Source organism: Choloepus didactylus, chromosome 7 (assembly GCF_015220235.1).
Source record: "Choloepus didactylus isolate mChoDid1 chromosome 7, mChoDid1.pri, whole genome shotgun sequence".
Lineage (NCBI taxonomy): Eukaryota > Metazoa > Chordata > Mammalia > Pilosa > Megalonychidae > Choloepus > Choloepus didactylus.
In genome coordinates this window covers 151,290,690-151,312,336 of record NC_051313.1, presented here as the reverse complement: position 1 = coordinate 151,312,336, position 21,647 = coordinate 151,290,690, and the positions used below count along the sequence as shown (strand labels likewise).

The 21,647-nt window shown below is 41.7% G+C and overlaps 1 protein-coding gene across 4 annotated transcripts in view; it reads right to left on the bottom strand.

The window, feature by feature from the left end:
- SERPINB6 (serpin family B member 6) overlaps window positions 1-21,647 on the bottom strand; it is a 57,357-nt gene that overhangs the window by 11,839 nt on the left and 23,871 nt on the right. The window contains exons 1-3 of one of the 4 annotated variants that reach the window (XM_037843742.1): window positions 18,369-18,505; window positions 6,191-6,365; window positions 2,433-2,576 (exon numbers count right to left, since the gene is read on the bottom strand). In XM_037843742.1, coding sequence (XP_037699670.1) covers window positions 2,433-2,576; window positions 6,191-6,355 — 309 coding nt within the window. In that variant the 5' untranslated portion in view covers window positions 6,356-6,365; window positions 18,369-18,505. Of the gene's footprint in view, window positions 1-2,432; window positions 2,577-6,190; window positions 6,366-17,604; window positions 17,755-18,086; window positions 18,232-18,368; window positions 18,506-21,647 lie in introns of those variants that run through there. The other 3 variants (XM_037843743.1, XM_037843740.1, XM_037843741.1) reach the window with 3 other exon arrangements.

Here is a 21,647-nt window from a genome sequence, read left to right as displayed (position 1 = left end):
TTAATTAATTATAATGAAATTTAAATAACCAAATGTGGCTACAGCTACATTTTGGAGGGCTCAGTTTCGGACTTTGACCAACCTCCCAAAAAAGTTCCACTATATTTTGTTAATATATTCTATGACCTGATAATGATATTAGTGAACACCCACGTCACGCCAGATACGAGTGGAAAACTGGATGGAAACCAAATGGGCAGAAATAACTAATTTGTTGATAATGTGCCACTAGGATGGTTTCCCAAGATTTCTTCTGAGCAGCTTATGGCTAAATTATTATTTCCCATCTTCAGAATGTTTTTATCGACTTGACATTTATCCTTCAGTACAGCGTTGACAGGCACGGTGACACAAGATCATGAACACACATTCTGGATGTACTAGCTGTGAGACCCAGAAAAGTTCCCTAAGCCTCCATGTCCTGCCCTGGCAATGAGGACACACGGTAGCTGCACCACAAAGGGTCGCTGTGAGGACCAAAGGAATTACCATCATTATTGCTGTTTTATATAATATATGGAATTCCCAGAATGCTCCAGGCCCTGGACTAAGAGATCTATGACCATCGATTCATTTTATCCTCAGGTAACCTAGGCATTGCCAATTATTCTGGTCCTGTGTGTTTGCCAAAGCTTTCGACAAATGTTTAAATCTCTCAATCTAAGAAAATAGTCTGGAAGCAATTGATCACTCACATATTTATAATGTATTGCACCCTTGGATGATTTTTGCAACTTGAAGCACGTTTGAAAATAACTGTGTGTTCTTTAAATTACTATTTTTTTTTTACAAGCGATGACTAATCAAACTAAACAAATACCTACTTACATTTTGCTATTGGTATTGGAGTCTTGGAATACTAAATAAATGAGAAATAACTGACAAATATTTCTTGTACCTTTATTTTATATTTTGATACAAAAAGAATATTTTAAATATCAATACTTTCCTTAAAATATACACCAAAAAAGAAAAAAATAATAAAAGAAAATAAGCTAATCCTTTGTGTTGATTGTAAGTTTTGCTTTTATTTATATAGAAGGATTATAAAAAGATGATAATAACCTAGAAAGTAGCCAAGGCTGATAAAAATAAGTAAAACTGAGTTGTAACAATTACACTATCATGCACAAATTTTACTAATGCTTGACCTTAAGCTTTACTACTTTCATTTCATACCCATTTGTTTTGAACTACTGATTTGGAGTCCGCAACAAGTTTTTAAAATAATGAAAAAATAATCACACAACAGAAGGAGCTTGATATTCCATACGTATAAAGAATTCTTATAAATCAATAAGAAAAATGCATACAGCTCAATAGAAAAACATGCAGAGGATATAAGCAGGCAATCTGAGGAAAAGATACAAATGCTCAAAAAACATCTAAAAAATGGTTTAATTTCAGTAATAATCAAAATTTAAAAGGTTAACAATATGCAGTATTGATGGTGGTGGTGAAATGAGCACCCAGTTAACATCTCTGGAGAGAACGTAAATGACTACAGAGCTTTGGAGAACAATCTGGCAAAATTTAATAAAACTTCAAAGCTTCATTCCCTTCCTCCCTTCTACAAATCCATCTTAGAGTAACGAACACACATATGCACAAAACCACATGAGACTACTCACTGGCTGTAATGGCCCATATTGGATACGATCTTGAGTCCCCTCAGTGGGGGAGTGATTTAATACATGACGGAACGTCCGCATTTAGGAATACCAGGCAACAGTTAACTAAGAGTGAGGGAGCTCCACCATATACTCGGATGGAAAGAATTTAAGACATATTTTTAAGTGAGAAGAAACAAATTATGAAACAATATATGTGGTATAATGACATCATGAAGGGAAAAACCTTACAAAATGTTTTCTTTATGTGCAGAAGGATACACATCAAATCAATAAAGGGAGTGACAGGTTGTGGGAAAGAGATTGTTGGGGACTTTTGCTTTGTCTGCTTCATTTGCATAGTCACATAACAAGAATATGCACACATAATGCTGGAAGAGTTTTTTTAATGAGAAAAAAATCATGAAAGCATTAACAAATAGAGCCAGTGTCAATAGCCAAAAATAAATTTTAAAGAAAGCAAAATATTTACATGTTTGAAAAGTTGAGCAGGTCTCACAGTATACATAAAATGATCAACATATGAAAAACAGTGACTACAAATATTCATTTTGACCGCATGTTTGTTTTGGCCGATTCACCTCAAATTGTGTGACATTCCGTGTTAGTTCTTTTATAAACACCACCTCACTTGAGCATCACGGAAGCCTGGACAGGATTTATTATGAAGCCCATTCTTCAGAAGACAAATCTGAAGCAGAGTTGAAGGAGCTGCATGTGCTTAATGGATGGCACTGGAATCAGGCCCTGTCTGTGTGAAATCTTCCTCCCCTTTCAGGGGAAACAACAAGTGTGACTTACCGAGAGGAAATCGCAAGACTTTTCTCCAAAGAGCCCGTTGGCCATCCTAAGCAAGTACTGAGTGCCAGTTCTGTTAACCTCAGAGAGCAGCGACTGGAAACCTTGGTGAACATCTCCGCCTCCGCTTCTGCTTAAACAAAGGACCTGAAAGCAAAAGCAGAATATAAATACACTTCTTTATATTCCCTGACTTCTAAGGAGTGGGTACAACCCAAACTCAGCACTGAGGACTTTCCAGAGCCTTCCCACAGCTTGAAAGAACACAAATCCAATTAAAGATGGAAAGTGTCTTGAAAACCACCATCCAGGTTCCCTACCTGCAACTCTACTAAGCCTCCCTGGAATCATATCCTGCAGGAAACCAGAGTCCTCCAAGTATTGGCTTGAGGAGAAAGCCCTTTCTCAACCCCTAATAGGAGGCCTCAGGCTATTTATGCTCAATTTGTGGCAATCTGTCCACAAACCTGGCTGCAGACAAGACCAGTCCTCCCACTACTACAGAGGCCTGTCCTCCTACAGCAAAAGCTGGAGTCTCTTTCCCCTTCCCTTGGATGGAGGCTGGCCTTGGGGCTTGCTTGAACAACAGAATGCAACAGGGGAGACACTGATCCAGGCCTGGTCCTTAAAAGGCCTGGCAGCCTCCACTTTCATTCTCTTGTAACCCAGCTGCCATAGTGTAAGAAGCCCAAGCTGCTCTGCTGGAGACCATGTGGAAGGGCCACGGGACACCACCGCGAGAGAGCTGCTTGCAGGGGAGCTGAGGCCCCAGCCTATGGCCAGACCTGTGGGAGGAGCCTTCTCAGATCATCCAGAGAAATGGGCTGCTGCCACAGCTGCAGGAGTGAAACTGGCCAGCACCATGTAGGGCAGAACACCCCAGTCCACCCAGAGAGGCTGAGAAATAACCATAGTTTTGCAGCAATAGATAACACATGCAGCAATTGTATGTAGTGTGGGTTCTGCCATAACAAAACCTAAAATATGTGCCTGGAAGGACAGCAAAGAAATTGCTGTAAGAGGCTGAGAAAAGGGGGCTCATGGTGCAAATTAGCAAAGGAACTGCTAACACTGTCACGTGCAGTAATGGCGGGGGATGGGAGTGGGAGGTGAGGTGGGTGGAAGGGGCTTGGAAACTTCCCAAGTGAAGGCATGGATCTGCCTAAAGAGAATTCCAAGAATACTGTTGCACGTGCCAATTGGTTTCTTTTAGATGCTTGGGTCGGAAAAAGTACCAGAGGAGAAACTGGAGCTGGAGAAAAAAATGGTTCCATTTTCAAGCAGAATAAAAGACATATTTCCAACCCAGGACTTACTGGGTATAAAATAAAAATGTTTCTTATTCCCAACTTCTCCAGCTGGCAAATGATTCTAAGGCAAGAAATAGCTTCAGGGCAGAGATCAAACACAAAGCACTCAACTGAGAAGCAAGATGAAGATGCACTTTAAAACCTTAGAAAGATGAAGGCAGAGCCTCAGAGATTCCCTTAGACCAAAGGGCTTCTGATGATCTTTAGGACAATTTTCCCACCATCCCCGGACTCCCAACCCAAAATACAGAGTCCTGTCTCAAACAGAATTGTGGATGTGGCTTTTATATAATACAATGAATTGTAAATTGATATAGAGAAAGCCCGTAAAGGTTTAAAGGAGTTGTAGCAGCTTGGACTAAGAGGAAGCGCCTCAGCCTCTGGGTTCCCCACTTTCTGTGGGCAGGAAGCAGGCTGAGAGAGCTACTTAGCAATCAACATGGGCCATTGCTGATAGAAAAGGAAAGGAGTTGCAGAGAGCTAAGCCAAGAACACCAAAACCAAGCCAAGGACCAAGAAGGGCAATGGATCAGGAATGACCCCCAGGAAGCACAGTGTGGTCTAATCATGGAATGTTCCCTGCCCAACACGTACCTGGCTGGATTTGGGAATTGTTGTGATTCAGTGGCTGCCATGAGCCTCCTGCGTTCCCCACCTGCCTTTTTTGAATGGGAGTATCTACTGCAGTCATCCTGTCCCATCTCACCACGGCATGTTGGGAGTATGTTTGTGTATGGATGGGGGCAGATCATTTGTCTTCCTAGTTCACAAATCTCCGCACCCACGGAACCATAGTGGTAGACTGAATTATGTGCCCCAAGAAACACATTTTTAATCTTGAGCCATGTTCTTGTGGGTGTGAACCCATTGTAAATAGGACCTTTTGAAGATGTCATTTTACTAAAGGTGTGGCCCAGCTGATTCAGTATAGATCTTAATCTGTATCACTAGAGGCCACATAAAAAGAAGAAACTAGAAGCAAGAGTCAGAGAAGGCCACACAGGAAGAAGCCAGAAGTCAGCAGAAACTGGAAGAACTGGGAAAAGAGAGGACACTGCCATGTGCCAGGAGGCAGAGACACAAGCCAAGAATTGCTGGCGGCCAGCACCAGAACTCTGCAGTCTCCTGGGAGAAAGCAAACCTTGCCAATATCTTGATTTTGTACTTCTTGTAGCCTCAAAACTGTGAACCAACACATTCCTGTTGTCAAGCCCAAACCAACTCATGGTACTTGTTAATGTAGCTCTGGCAAACTAAGACACATATGGAGAAGCTGCATCTGAAGAGCCTCAATAGCACCTATTCCTGGACTTCAAGCCTGGGCCTGATTACATAGGGGGTGAGGCTTGAGGGTATTGGGGGGGCTGAGTGTACTTCTTCTGTGGAGGGATGTGGGTCATTAGGGGCCAGAGGGCAGACCAGGGTCGTCACCGGTGGCCCCAGTGAGCCCTGCCTTCAGTCCTTGTTTTAGTTTCCTTGGCTGCTCAAGCAAATAACAAGCAGTGGGTTGGCTTAAACAATGGGAATTTACTGGCTCATGGGAATTTACTAGTTAGGAGAAGTGCAAACCAAGGCATCATCAAGGTGATGCTATCTTCCCAAAGACCAGTATTCTGGGCCTGACTGCTGTTGATCCCTGGTTCTGGGCTCGTCTGTCACATGGCAATGTGCATGGCGGCCTCTCCTGGATTTCTCTTTCAGGTTCCATTGACTTTCAGCTTTCGGTCTGTCCCTCTGTGCCTTTCTTTCTGTCTAAATTTCATTCTGCTTATAAAGCACTCCAGAAATAGGATTAAGACCCATCCTGACTGGGCTGGGCCATACCTTAACTTTAGTAACCCCATCAACAGGTCCTACTTACAATGGTTCACAGCAGTAGGATTGGATTAAGTTTAAGAGCATGTTTTTCCAGGGTACATCACTCTAAACCACCCAATACATACACCCTACTGTAGCCCCTCTCACCTTGACTGTGGACTTACCCAGGTGATGGGCAGTAGCCTATGGGGTATTAGCAAAATGACCCAAACAGAGGCTTAGTAAGTGCTTGCACACACAGGCCTATCCTCGTGGAACACTCCCTCCCGGAACCCAGTTATTATGCTGGAAGGAAGTCCAGGCATCCCTGCTAAAGAGAGGCCACATGGAAAGGCCCCAGTGGATGAGGCACTGCATAGAGGAAAGGCCATGGGATGAGAACTGACACCCCCAGCTGAGCCTCCAGCTGGACACGGCTGCAGAGTGACTCCAGCCAAGTCACAGAATTGTGACATGGTGAATCACCTTATACCATTAAGTTTTGGGGTGTTGGTTACTCAACAACAAATAACTGAAACACCACACTAGCAGAGTGACCGTTCAGAGCACTTCCTCTGGGATGTGAAATGTGGAAGACCAGCTCCACTAACAGACTGACAACGTTGAGCATTGCCTTGAAACGGCGTCAGGTACCTGGGCTATTTGGGCTGCAGTGTTTCCCTTCGCCCCCATGGAGACCATGGCCAGTGCCGCCGAGATGCTCACGGACGAAAAGAATATATTGTGCGAGTTGTTTTCACCCAGCTTTTTCAAGAGGTTTAAGGCAAAAGTGCCATTTGCTTCTGCTAGAGTATCCATGATGGCGAGCCTACAACAAAGAATTTAGAAGCAAATTTAGATGTACATGAATCTAGGCTTATGCATCTACTGCATTTTCACTCTGTTTATCGATCCTTGTAGTTGAGCCTTTGTTCAATGAACAAATAGGTACACACTTAAGTATTTCCTTTTGAGGCCCCAAAATCATTCTGTGCATTTCTAATATTAAGTGAAAAAAATCAATAGTAATGTTTATAATAGGATTCCATTTTTCTAAAAAAAAATAATAATAAAGCTACAGGACTCGATTCTGTGGTCTGAATGTTTGTGAGCAAGGAGAGAAGGTGGAGGGTACACAGGTGGCTGGTAACTCTTGTTAGTTCTTGGGGATGGAATTTTAATTAGAAAAAGGGTTATTCACTTGTTTACACCTCTGGATTGTTGGTTTGCTGTGCAGACATATGTATTATTTTATAATTTGAAAATAATTTGATATGATCAATTCAATCACCAATAATACAGGAAAAGATGGTTGAATGTTTTCATAATGTCGGAGGACCCCATTCCAAGGATAACCTGAAGCTCAAAATAAAAGGTGATTAACTACATACAAAGGTGTAAGAAAGCACATTTTGACCCTCAATTCTCCACGGAATGTTGGAAACCTACAAATGTGTCAAAGCCAGCATCTAAGCTGGGGTCCCCAGGACCCCCTGCTTCCACAGGCCCAACCCTCCCTCCATTCTAGACATTGATGGACCTTGGCAGATGAGTCACATAGTGTGTATGCTACAAAAACTTTGTGCCATGGTCAGCGGGGTGCATGCTCACCTCCACCTCGAGATTAAAGTGGGGTGTCAGCAACCAACCAGGCTGCATACCTCCCGATAGCCCCGCATCCAGGGCATTTGTCAGTGGGCCCCTGGCTGCCCCAGGGTTTGACGGGGTGGGGCAGGAGCATCTCTATAGGCAGGTCATAACCACCGATTCATGAAATGTTCAAGCAGAACAGTTCTTTACAGATACCTGTTATAAAACTCCCTATTGTACTGATGGGGAACCTGAAGTTCCTAGAAGCAAAGTGATGAATCCCAGTGACAATGTCCTATCTTTCGCCCGCTATTCAAGAAGCCATTACTTCCAGAAGAGCTGGGCAGGTACAGAGGAAAAGCGTGTGCTTGCTTTGACATCTTTTGTAAGCATTTATCTAATTAACATTTCCCCAGTCAGAGAATTCTAGCATTCTAAGATACTCCCAATGACTCATCTCAGAAGTGGGTGAAAACCGAAAGAGTGAGGAGAGTGGGGAGAAAGAATGGGCATTTTCTTGGAGGAGGAGAGGGGGAAAAAAGACACAAAAATTAATTAAAGAATTAACCAACCTCTTCTTTACCAAGCATGCAATTAAATTTTAACTGTGGGCGGCAGAACAGTGGCCCCCAGACATGCCCAGGTCCTAACTCCCAGAACCTGTGAAGATGTTACATCATATGACAAAAGAGCATTTGCAGATCTGATCAAGTTGATCCTGACATGGCAAAATTATCTTGGATTATCTGGGATCATTTTGGATTACTCTAAATGTAATCACAAGGGCCCTTATAAGAGGGAGACAGAGGAAGACTTGACAGAAGAAGAAGGCAATGAGACGATGGAAGCAAGATGCTATTCTGCTGGCTTCAAAGATGGAGGAAGGGGCCGTGAACCAAGGAATGTGGTGTTAGAATCTGGAAAAGGCAAGGAAACATATTCTTCCCTACAGCCACCTGGACACTGAAACAGATTTTGGACTTCTGGTCGCCAGATCTCTAAGAGAACACACGCTTACTGTTTAAGCCACAAAGTTTGTGGTAGTCTGTTACAGCAGCTGCAGGAAACCAATACATTAGTTTAGTAAAACACCTGCTGACTTTGGTTCATCATTTTTGTTTAAACCTTTTGTTTTCAAATCCACTTTATTCACAGAGAACAGTTGGGACATGGGGCACTCCTGATTTGCTGAGACTTTCCATTTGTATCTCAGATTACTAATTTTTAAAGAAAGTACTAGACTGTACACATTACCAAAATTCTTCTGAACAAAACTGATTCTTTGATGATACTGAAATAACTTCAGGATCTTGCAGTCTTCAGAACAGAAATATGAACAAAAGTGACCACTATATGCGACTATGGCAAAAGTGTACGAATTTGGTTTGTTTGAATTCTACACAAGCAAGAACTGCTCACCGATCAATTTTAAGAAAAACAATCTGTAAAACAGGAGTAAATCTAGGGACCTTCTGAATTAAGATTAAGAAAAGATAAAGTACCCCAAAGAGAGCACAGTCCTACATGTTTCTGATACAACAGGTGTCAACCTGCAGGCTTTCAGCTGCCTGGCTGTAAGACAGTTTACTGGGCTCATAAAACAGGGCTTGGTCCATAAAGGGGAGGCTGCAGATGAAACGGCTTCAATGAACTGAGAAAAGACAGGTTTAGTGGCCCCTGCTTTATGAGGTTTGTTACCAGTTAAACTGGCCAAGAAAAGGCCCTACATGTTCCCCCTATCCCCCTACAAGACTCTGTTACCATCTGCACACATTTTCCCCTCAAATGGTGAAGGAACAGCGACCTTGAGTGAAAATTCCAAACTGGCTGTGGCCCTCAAGAGATTTGCTTTGGTCATTGGCCTCTATGTCACTGACCTCAAAAAGGCAAACCTGCCTCCCCTACCCCACCACAAGACACCCCCAAAGGGGTCAGAATAAACTGGAAAGCCCTCAGCCCACTATGAGTGGCCCAGAAGAAATCAGGGTACATGTGCTTCATTGCATAAAGGGAATTTAATGCTGAAAGACCAATAGTGCAGCAATATAGAGCAGCTTTGGTCATCTACCCTTTAAAAAAAAAAATACTGAACTGGGAAAACCAAGCCAGGCCATTCAAAGGAAAAGGCGAGAGTCAAGGAGACTGTTTAAAGACCCAGCCTCCAAACAAATCACCTCATTTCCTCCTAGAAGAGGAAGGGAATATACCAGATAATCTGAAACCACTTCCATCTCTAATATCCAACAACTGTTAACATTCAGAATGAAGAGAAAACGTTACCTCGATTTTCAAAGGCCACAGTGAAATTATATCATTCCATTTCTTGGCCGAAAATGACTGCTCATAGCCATTAAAGGTAAAATTGCTAAATTACAAAGAACATCAACCAGAAATCAACGATACCCTGGAAGTTTACCAACATATGCGGTGATGATCTGATAGCGGAAAAAAGTGAATCATGAAATAGCTTTGCCATTCTTCACAAAGGCCCTTAAATCAAATAGAAAACTATACTTCCTTATGTGACAAAGTGCAACTGCTTCATCCTCAGTGATAAAACATTAGAAGCAGCCCCTTTGTTCCCCAACAGGAACAAGATAAGGACATGTTTATTTAACCTGGTTCTAGATAGTTCTGGCTAAGGCAAATACAATTCATGAAACAAAATGAGAAGTAAAATGATCAGACGGGAGACAAAATAAGCACAATTAGCAAGCTGTTTCCTAGTCCACCTCAAGAGCAGACAGAATCAATGAAAAACTCTTAAAACTGATGAGAATTGGGAGTCAAAATCAAATATGCCGAAGCAAATTAGGTTCCCTATATATCAAAAATAAATAATTAGATGATAAAACAGAGAACAGGGTCCCTTCACAAACAAGAACTTAAGATAACTTGGGAATAACCCATGTCAGTCCTTTATGAAAAAAAAAATTTTAATGTACTGAAAAATAGTGGGGGGGGGGGGTAATGTTTCTAAGTAGAAGGGCCAAATAAGTAAAGCTGTTAATCTTCCCAAATTAATTTCTATTTCATGGTGATTCTGATTCACATCTTATGTACTTCTATACTTCATAACTCAACACAATGATTCTGAACTTGAAGAGATCAGGAAATTTTGATAAAAGAGTAAGATTGCATTAACCCAGGATGTATTAAATGTTAACATTTATAATAATTTACATAGTGTGACAGGAGAAAGACAGGTGGTTCAAAGGCACAGATAAAAGACATGTCAGAAGCAGTGTTTGCTATAAATGAGATAATAAGATAGCAAAAACAACACAAGTCAACAGGAGATGATTACTCTTGAAAATGTGTTGGAAATCTCTTGATTTTCTGCAAAACATTATGTTTTCATTATTACTTAAACAATACAATTAAACTAGCTTCAGATGGATTGAATATTTAAATGTAGAAAATAAAATCATTAAAAATTAGTAAATGTATCTTATCTTGGGATAGAGTGGAACTTCCTAACATAAAAAATAATTGAAAATAATCACAAAGTTCAATATATTTGATGAAAAATATTTGATGTCAGTATATAAAAAGACGCCATAAAAACCCAAAAGATGACAAAATGAGAAACATTGTTGCAAAAAAAATCTTTCATATGTCATTTAAAGGGCTCAAAAAAAAGCTGGTAAGAGAAACAGACCCCAGTAGAAACATGTACAAAGGACCCTAGCAAATTTACAAAAAAAGAAAAACAAGAGCTAATAATTATATTTAAAATGTTTAACCTCAAAGAAAAATAATAAATTCCATTTTTTGAGCATCTGCTCTGTGTTAGATCCTACAAGAGTGCATTTCTTGAAAGATCTCCTGTACTCCTTAAACCTTTGGAAGTAGGTCCTGGGAAGTTCTGCATTTTACAAGGAAAGAAACAGCCTGAGCTGTGAAGTATCTTATCCTTGGATTACAGGGCTAGAAGAAGAATCGGAATTGGAAACCAGGTCTACAGGACTCTGGAGTCACTCTTTACCACTATTGTATTCAGCCTTCCAAAATAAAGAGCATGAAGAACAAATTAAAGATACCTGTTTAAAACATGAAATTCTCAAGTACAGAAGCCACTGATTTCCAATGCTGGCAAGGTAAGAAGGGTATCCCTTCCTACACTCTGCAAATTGGAACACCAATATTTCTGGACTGTCAATTAGAATTATGTAAAAAAAAAAAAAATTAAGGGAAGGAAGGAAAGAAAATGCCATGAAAACATTCGTACCTTCTGAATCAGAAATTCCACTTCTAGGAATTGCACTGAAGGAAAAACTCACAAATATGGATAAAAATATTATGTATAAAGACTACTGAAATACTTCATATGCTACAGAAAAAAATATCTTTAAATGCCCCAAAACAAAGAACCAGTTAAGATTCCGTCACATTCATGATGGGATATCATTGAAGGTCCTGATTCTTTAAACAAAAATCACAGTAATGCCACGGGAATATTAAATGGAAAAAAGATATAACTCTATAAAAACAATTTAATCTTAGCTATGTAAATTAGCAAGAAAGGTACAAGTAAGCATAATTTATAGATTGGGATGAAATGCTGTATACCACGTTTCTGGGTAATGGGTAATTTTTATGTTTTCTTATATTTTTGTGCATTTTCGTATTTTTTACAATATGCCTATATTTGGGGGGGGTCATTTTTCTTTTTATGAAATTAATATGCAAGTAGTCAGCTGAAAACCATATAATCCTGAGAAATAGAAAATACAACCGGCTCCTTCCCAGCCCTTCCAGCTCCCCGTAAGCAATCACTCACAAGGTTTTATATTCTTTGTACTGGTATTTACCTCCATATTTCTTAATAATACATGAATACTACCTTTTTCAGTCTGATAATCTTAGACATTATTTATGCCTTCTTATTTGGGGGCTGAGGATTTAATTCTCCTTATACAGCTTGCCCCACTTGCCTTCTCCTACCCAGTGCGTGCTTTATTATAATTAAATATTACTCACTGCTAAACCGAGTAGTGTACTATGAACGCATTCCTGTTTTCATATAACCTTTTCCTTCTGCTACTATTGCTTCCCCCTCTACCTCCATTTCTTTACTTTTCTATGAACCAAAGGCAAAGTTTTCCCAAAGGTCCTATAGATCAGTCAAACCCTTTCAATAATGCATTCATATTCCCAAACACAAGGAACCATCTACCAGGTCCATTTTTTCTCTCCCCCAGTCTATATCTCTGCTGGGGAATGCATGGTTCTTTGAAGTCCATGGGATTTTCAATCCCAAAGAGGAATTTTCACAAGCAGGGGATAACTTGTCCTACTATTATACTTTAGCTAATGGCCAATTTATTGTTTGTCAATCTAGTAAAATTATTTTTTCTCAAACATTAAAGCACACTGCTTATGCAGAAAATAGATGATTTTTTTTCTTAAATATTTAAGCACTGATTAAACAGATTAATATCTCAGATTTCTCAATGGTGTCAGCACCTTTAAAAGCCAACTTACAAATTTCACAAATCTTTGTAAACATTTGAACTTGCAAATCTAATACATCAAGACTTTGAAATCCAGTACAATGCACTCTCCTAAGACTTTCAAATGTATTTTAAAAATACATCAAACAGTACAATGATTACAAAGCATTTCTATACTTAAGTCAAGCCCAAAGATGTTAATATCATGGGTTTAATTTATTTTATTTTTGTTGTCTCTTTTTATACCTTCCTAAGCTGAGAATAATACTTATTTCAATCATTTTCTGGAGTTAAATTAATTTTAACAGACCCCCACCTTCCACCTAACATCTGTCTGTGCTGTTCCAGCTGCTTTCCCCCAACTATGCTTCCTCTTTTTACAGGCAAACACAGCTGACTAGTTAAGGGGAGTGTGAGCTTTAGTCCTTCACTGGCATTTCCCAAGGCTCCGGCCAAACACCAGACTTCGGTTTCTTGTTGTCTCCCCTTGAAACAAAATACTATTTGAGTTTTCCTCTATCTGGGCTGCAAAACCCAGATTCTATCATATAATTCGGCTTGCAGTCTTCAAGTTTAACGCTTAGGCCTTTAGGTTGTTTTGTGTAGCTACCGAGCTTATTAACCTGGGTTCCTATAATAACTAAAATTTCACATAGCAAAAATGGAAGCATCGCCACAGAGCATTTCCTGTAAACAGTTACTGAAATTCTTTTGTGCCTTTTTAAAGCTCATCTTGTTTAACTCATCTGAATGGACTCCCAACTTGTTTTTACAAACAATATATTTCAACTGTTTTTTTCCTGGTGTTCAAGTTGGGAGTCTCTTTAAATCACTTATCTTTTACCCTATCTGGAACATCCCTGCTCTATGGCAACAAGGTCTTACAGGCCCATTTTGATGTTCTAATCCAAAGATGTGGTATCAACCCCTCTCTTGGTTTCTTTTAGTGGGGAAGTGTTGTAAAGTACAAAATCCAAATACTCAGGGAGCATATGAGTTCTGGCGCTGGCCAAAAATACTACCGCCGTTATTAGGCAGGCCAGTGACAAAGCTGGGATAGATTTTTCTTTTTAAGTCCCTGCTATATCATGCTGTAAATAAGACTGCCATTTAAAGTTCTTAATACACATGACTTTTCTAAAACATAACTGCACTTAGAGGCTTTCATCTGAGTGGTTTCTCTTTCATTACATTTAGGTGTTGCATCAACCACTATTTATCAAATTACTCCCCTCTTTCATGTTGGATCCATTGCTCATCAGCATGCTGCAAGGCTGTCTCACCTGAGTAGCCTTGTACCAGTGTCCTTTGTTTTGGACCCAATGTCCCCCTACTTCATGGTTTGTCCCCTTGTTTTGATGGAGCAAACCATCTGATAGCTTGCTATGACAGAATACATACATTTTGATTTCTTGCATGTCTGAAAATGTCTTCCTTCTACCATGACACATGATGGATAGTTTGGCTGGTGCTGTTTTCTAGGTTGCAAACCATTTTACCTCCAGATTTTTGAAGCATTGCTTCTTTGCTTCATTCTGACCTTCAGTTTTCTGTTGAGAAATCTGATATTCCAAGTCCAGTTCCTCCACACACACACCTTCTCTCCCCTCTCCCACTCTCTGGAAGCTTATGAAATCTTAGCCTTATTCCTAATATTCCAGAATTTCACAAAGACGTGTCCTTTTGTGGGTCCTGCTCATGGATTTTGCTGGACACTTGGCAGGCCTAGCAAGTCAACAAAATTCCCTTTCAGCTCTGGGAAACTTTCTTAAAGCATTTCTTTGTGAATTTCCTCCAACTGTTTTCTTTTTCTGTACCCCCTATTAGTCAGGTAAGAGAACTCTTGGGTTGACTCCCTCATCTGGTTCTTCCCAATATTCTTCTGTCATTGCAGACACAGAAAACGATATTTGGATGGCACCATAGATGGAAAAGGCTGCTTCTGCGGAGGTGACCAACAAAGAGCTCCAGCCACCCCAGGCCCCACCAAGCCACCCTGAGTTGGAGGGATCAATATCCAGACACGTCTGTTACCCCACCAAGGCACGAGGCCTCTGCACACAGAGCTCTGCCCTCATCTTCATTTCCCATCGCTCTGACATTTTGTTCCATTTTCTGGAAGATAACTGTGCCTTTATCTTCTAATTTTTCTCTTTTTTTTTTAACTTGTCATATTTTTAATTTCCAAAGACTCTTTCTTGTTCTCTGTCGTTCTTTCTTTACAACCTTCTAATTCATTCTCTGAGAACACTGAAGACAGTTTTATCGAGTTCTCTTCTACTCCCTGCATTGTCTCTTTCCCTGGGGTCTTTTTGGTACTGTGGTTGGTGTTTGCTTTTTTTCAGGTCTCTCTCTTTCATATTTAGGCTTTCTTGGATATTAGTGCAAACTTGAGCAGAAAATAAAAAGACGGAAAATTCTGTTTACACAGGCAGGGCGTGTCAGCTGGTCTGCAGTGTGATCAAGGGGTCAGGAGCTTTCTGTTGGAGAAAATAGCACATGGAGGAAACCTCTGGTCCTGCTACTGGTGTTCTGGAAACAGGCAGGGTGGGGACCGAGAGGGCTTTCACTTCATCTGAAACACTCTTTTTTCAGCCCAGAGCCTTCTGCACCCCCTTGCAGTGCCTGGGCTGGGCTGGGGAGAAGGGGTGTCCTTGCATTCCAACCATCAGTTCCTCTAGGGGTGAGGCCATGACCTTCTGGGAGGTGGGTGGGTAAGGCAGGGAGGAGGGTGGCATCTGGGGTCAAACTGCCCTGTGGACAGACTCTTCCAATGCCCTGCACTCACCCCTGCCTCCCAGGTAACTAGCCGGTCGGTCCAATGTTGAGGGTCCGAGGCAGGGGTCTTCCTCCAAGCTGCTAAATCACTTAACCCTCCCCTATCCACTCTTCTCCTTCAAAAGTCAACTGGAATCTCTCATCCACTGTTTGTCTTCTCTCTTGTTTCCTTTGTTCTTGTGTATAAATGCTCTAAAAAGCTATTTGACTGACATTTTAGCAGGGTTTTATGAGAGAAGGAGATAAATATGTATGGTCACAACTTTGCCAACTATTTTTGTGAACAGAATAAAACTAGATTTTAATGTTTAAAAGCCATTTTTTCAGCAATCACCCAGTCCCTCTTCCAACTATGAAACAGATGCCTAAGCATTGAGTACCAGTTTTTAAAATCCTACTTGTTTGTCCTGAAATATGAATTTGAAAGTAATCCACCACTATTCCATAATTGTGAAATAGTTGCCATTATCACTTTAGAATAACATATAAATCCTTAACAATGAATCATAAAAAGACTAAAGAGATGCTAATCCAAAAAAAAAAAAAAAAGAAAAAGACACTCAAATTTTAAGTTTGCCTCTCGCTAAGATATTCCATATGTCAAAAAAAATTATAAACGATCTAGTGAGTTTTTATGTTAAATACTTTTTTTTATCTCTTCAGTGCAAGTACCAGTCATAAGAATGCATGTTTCACAGGCAATCCCATTACAAACTCAAAGACCTAACAATGGCTTTCCAAGTACCTACTTCTTTAGCTTACTACTTTAGTCTTAGAAAATAAGATAACCAAAAGCATCCTTCATATATACATGCTTCATATATAAACACATGCAGCATATATACATTATACATATATACACCTGAAAAATTCATTATACTTCTGAATTATTTACTGCTTTAAAAACAGTGTGCCTGTTAAAAATAAAGTCAATATTTAGTCATGATTATAAAACTGGGTATTATTAAAGGTTTTACTACAGTTATACGTAAGGGTATATATGTATACATATAATTTTTTAAAAAATCTAGCAAATCTATTCTAGCATCTTTTTCCCCTGTAACATCACCAATTAAGATTCATAATTGATTTTATTCCACTGTCTTGGTAATTATTTAAGATATTGCTATTTAATTGTGCCTCTTGCCATCTTGGACTAAGGATGCCTAATTTCCTATAAATTTTAACCATTTCAAGATTGGCTGAATGGAGGCTTGGGCTTCCGCTCTGTCACTACCTGTATTTTCTTGAACATTTAGTGTATGTGTGCATGTGTGTGTGTCTGTGTGTTTTCTCTGAGCATCATTCACCTAATACGTAAACGGAGAATGATTCCATTTACTCTATAGGCTTACTGGGAGGATTAAATAAGATAAACCCTGGCACATACTGGGTATTCAACAAATGGTAGGCAAAACTATGTTATTTTTTTTTTCTTTGGGTGTCTCTTCCTAACCCCAAGTCCAGAAAACGTGGAAATATAAGGTGTGTGGTCCCCTATGGGGCCTCCCAATGTACACTTGGTGAAATGGAAGAGGCCCTTAACATTAAGTAGAAAAGAACGGTGACTCCTTTATTCCAATCTACCGCACTGTTACTTGGAGTTAACTGCAATTCACTGAACTGTAATAAAATACCTCAGATGGGCATTGGCCTGTATCATTTCAGATACTCAGTTTACACGTCCAAGAAGAACTAAATCGCACCCTTTCTCTGTGATGGCACAGTCACAAGGGATGCAGTTACTCAAGCGTCCTCGTGAACTACTGCCACACACCCCGTGGGTACTGATAGCGGTGATCCACGTTAGTCACCGCGCCCATTATTTAACCCCAGTCATCCAGGGGACCCCAGGACCTAGAACCAAGGTCACATCACACCACATCAGTCCTAAACCACGGTGGGGGGCGCAGCAGGCAGCGTGGCCCCGGCCGTATTCCTGTCACCAGCCCCGATAGGCCTGGAAGCAAAAGTGCTTGCCCGCACCTGACCCAGCTTCCCCTAGCACCTGGGTATCCCTGACAGTGTCTGAATATTAATTTTCCATCCTTTAGTTTTCAAAACTGCGGGGGGAGGAACCTAAATGCCCATTTTATCTCCCCTACAAACTCCAAACATAACTAAAACGTCCCCCATGCCTCTTAACCCTGAAGACACTAAATCTCGTCCTATGTTGCCCGCAGTGAGTTCAACAGAAAAAAAAAAAACAAAACAAAAAGTAACGAGATCTGGAAAGGCCCTCACGACTGTCTGCGCAGCTCCGAGGGCTCTCGAAAAAGCTGCGGGATTCGCCGGACTCCTCCGCAAATGCCGGAGCCGGCGGGGAGGCCCACGCACTGGGGGGCCCACCGCGGCCTCCGTCCGGCCTCCAAGCCTCGGATTCCCAACATCCGGCTCCGTGCGCCGCGATCCCGCGCGCTTCCGGGTGCGGGGTCACCCGTGGCCGGAGATCACCTGAGGCAGGAGTAACCTGCGGCCAGGGGTCACCTGGGCTGAACGTCACCTGGGGACAGGGGGAGAGGGCGGGCGGGGGACCCCGGTGGCGTGAGGGTCCCCTGTGGCCGGCGGGCCCCGCGCAGCAGCCCAGGAGGCTCCGCGCCACTCCCATCCCGGAGGCGGCCGCCGCCCCCTCCTCTTTCTGCAACTCCAGCGCGACGCCCGCCCGCCCTGGGTCCTGCCGGCCTGCGGCGTCACGCGCCGGGGCCCGGCGGCCATGCACAGCTCACCCTGCAGCGTCTCCGTTCCCATGGACTGCAGGGCTCCGCACGGGAACCCGAGCCCGGACGCCGCCCTCGCCCGCGCTCCCCTCCTCCGCGGCCCAGCTGGGCTCCCGGCCCGGACTACGTTCGGGAGAGGAGCAGGAGGAAAGGCTGGGAGCCCCGCGGGCGGCGCCGGGCGCTCTGCGGGTCCCTCCTTCGCCAGCCCGCCCCGCCCCGGCTCCAGCCCGTTCCAACGCGACCACCCAAGGAAGTCCCGTGGGGAAGCGGGTCCCCGAGCCAGGAACGTACCCCGCGGTCTGGGCGCCGCTGCCGGGGAGCTAGGCGAGAGAGCGCGGAGCTGCGGGGAGGTGGCGGAGAAGGGGCGCCCTGGGCCTCAAATACTGGCCGGGAAGGGGGAGGGGAGGGGCGGGGGCGGGCCCGGGAAGGCGAGGACAAGGTGCCGGCAGCCAAGGCCGCCCACGAACACTGGGCGGGACGGGTGGGACCGAGGGAGGTGCACGGGGTGGGGGGACAGGCGGTGCGTCCCGGGACGGCGCTCGGATCTCGACCCCAGTCCCGGGAGCCCGACCGACCACCGCAGGGCCTGTGGGTCCTGGTTGCATTTATTTGGTCCATTTGGGCCACAGGAAGCCCCTGCCGTACCAGGCATCGCGGACCGAGTGGGGTCAGATGAAGGCCCTGCCTGCCCAGTGGGGCGTTTCGATGGGGGGGGGGGGCTCGGTGCGCCCATGCCCACCCACCGCCCACCTGGGCATGTGTGTTTGTAGAGATAATGGCTTCAGAAAAGTGCCGGTCCGTGCAGGACAGAAATGAGAAACGAGCAAAGTGTTTTTAGTGACCCCAGGACTCCTCTCGCCCATAGGAATTAGACTCCAGGGTGTTGACAAATTTTACGGATGAGCATGGAAACCCTGTCTGCCATTTTGGCAAAACAGTCCTGGTGGACAGAAAGGGATCAGGTGACTGGAGGTAGGGAAATACCGTCCAGGGTTTTTAAATGAGAAGCTCAGTTTTGGAAACTTCAAACCACTTCCTGCCTCCTCCATCCTTACCCTAAGCCAGGGTTTCACCCGCACTATTGACATTTTGATCCAACAGTTGTTAGTTGTCGGGAGGTGTCTTCACATTGTACCGCGTTTAGCAGCATCCCTGGGGCCTCTACCCACGAGATGCCGGTAGCAACCACCACCCCATCCCCCAGTTGTGACTGTTTTTATTTAATTTTATATTTGGAGTACTGGAACCTAAAGGAATGCTCAGAGATATCTTACTTCCACCCTTATTCTCTCTGATCATTTTCACCCCAGTTTTATTATCTTTTTATTGTTCCAAATACTGCTACTACGAATAAACTAATGCAGTGTTTGCAGATTTTAATGCACATACAAATCAACTAGGGGTGTTGTTAAAATGCAGATTTTGTTTGAGTGGATAGTAAGATTCAGCATTTCTAATAAGCTCCCAAGTAACTGATTCAGCTACTTCACAGATCACACTCTAAGTAGCAAGAACTAGTGTGAATAGCATATATTTTTGTTAGCTATTAACTAATTCTCTTCTATGGGGATTGCATCATTTTGTACTCTTAACCAGCTATGCATGAGTGCTTCTTCATAGCTTTGCTAATCGTGTTACTGTCAAACTTCTGGATTTTTACCAATCTGATAGGTGACAGATATTATCTCTGGGTAGTTTTAATTAGCATAATTAGCATTTATTTTATTATGAGTGAGGCTGAACATCTTTCATGTGCCTAAAAACATTTCCTTTTATTCTGTTTGTGTGTTTTTTTACCCTCTGTGAACTGTTCAATAATTTCGTTCACTTTTTTTAATTTTTTAAAATTTTTTTTTGTCTTTTTCTTCTTGGTTCTTAATATATTGACACAATTGGTCCTTTGTGATATAAGTTACAGATATTTTCTGCCCATTTGTCTTTTGTTTTCTCACTTTGCTTCTGATGATTTTGACATACAGCTTTTTCGGTAGCTAAATTTAATGATATTATTTCTTTATTGCTTCTAGATTTTGAGTCAGTTAGACTTTCTCCAGATTATAGAGGTCACCTGTGTTTTCTCCGAGTCTCTGTATGGTTTCATTATTTACGTTAAGATTTACATTTTTACATTTACATTAGATTTACACTAGATTTTACGTTTGAGTTTAAAATTATAGGAATCTAATTTTAACTCTTTTTGCAAATGGCTTTCCAGTTGTTCCCACTCCATTTATTAAAAAATCCATCTTTTTACTAATGTTTGAGTGCCACTTTTATTACATACCAAATAGCTTTATTTATTTGGGTCTATTTCTGGACTTTATATTTGGTTTCATTGGTCACAGTGTTTATAGAGATTTTGTGATGTGGTTTAATATCTGGTAGGGCTGGTCATCCTCATTGCTCTTCTGTGTCAGGGAGTCTCTGCCTATACTTGCTTCTTTATTTTTCCATATAAACTTGAAAATCTACTTGTCTAGCTCTATAAAAACCTTGTGGGTATATTTATTATAATCACTTTGAATTTATATATTAATTTGTGTTGAATTAACATTTCTACATTTTTTTATCTGTCCTATCCAAGAACATGCTGGGTCTTTCTATTTGTTTAAATATATATATTTTTATGTGTGTGTGTCTTTCAGAAGTGTTTTCCACTTTTCTTCATATAAGATTTGCCCATTTCTTGTTTATTCCTAGGATTTTAACTTTTGTTGATATTATAAATAAGGACTTCTTTTCCATTATATTTTCCAACTGGCCTTTGTTTGTGTATGAGAAAACTAATCGTTTTTCTCTGTTAACTTCATAACCTGCTGCCTTACTGGATTCTCTTACTATTTGTATCAGGGTTTTTTCATTGATTCTTTTGGGACTTTGGGCTATGCTATATCACCTGCAAATAGAAATAGCTGTACTTTTTTCTCCAATTTTCATGTCTCTAATTGTTTTCTCTTGTTTGATTGCATCGGCTAATATCTGCAGTAAATTAAATTAAGTAACCAGTTGTGTTGTTGATAATTACAAAATAAGAGGGTGAGCATATGAAGCTAGCATGGAGTCACAAGAGAGCAAGTCATTTCTAACCTCATTTGCTTTTTCTGAAAATAGGTTTACTTGGCAGGGAGGCCTAGTAAGGCATTCTATAGTCCGATATTCTTTACCATCCTGCCTAGATTTAAATTAGGATGAACAACTGTTTCCAGAGTATGTGCATTATTAATTCTAGGATCGGCATCCTCCTAGAAAGATACCTCTAGAATTAAGTTGTTGAATGCAAGTTTATTACATTTTCATAATATAATGTCCCAACAGGCTTAGAACGAAAACTAGAATCAAAACCAAAAGTAATCAGATTTTTCAAAAAGTGGAAACAACCAAGATGTCCGAAACAAATGACTGAATTAAAAAACCGTGGCATATCCATACAAAGGGATATTATTCAGCCATAAATAGTAATGAGTTGCTGATACATGCTACAACAGGGAACCTTGAAAACATGTTCTGGGAAAGAAACTAGCTACAAAAGGCCATATGCTGTAGGATTCCATTTACATGAACTGTACAGAA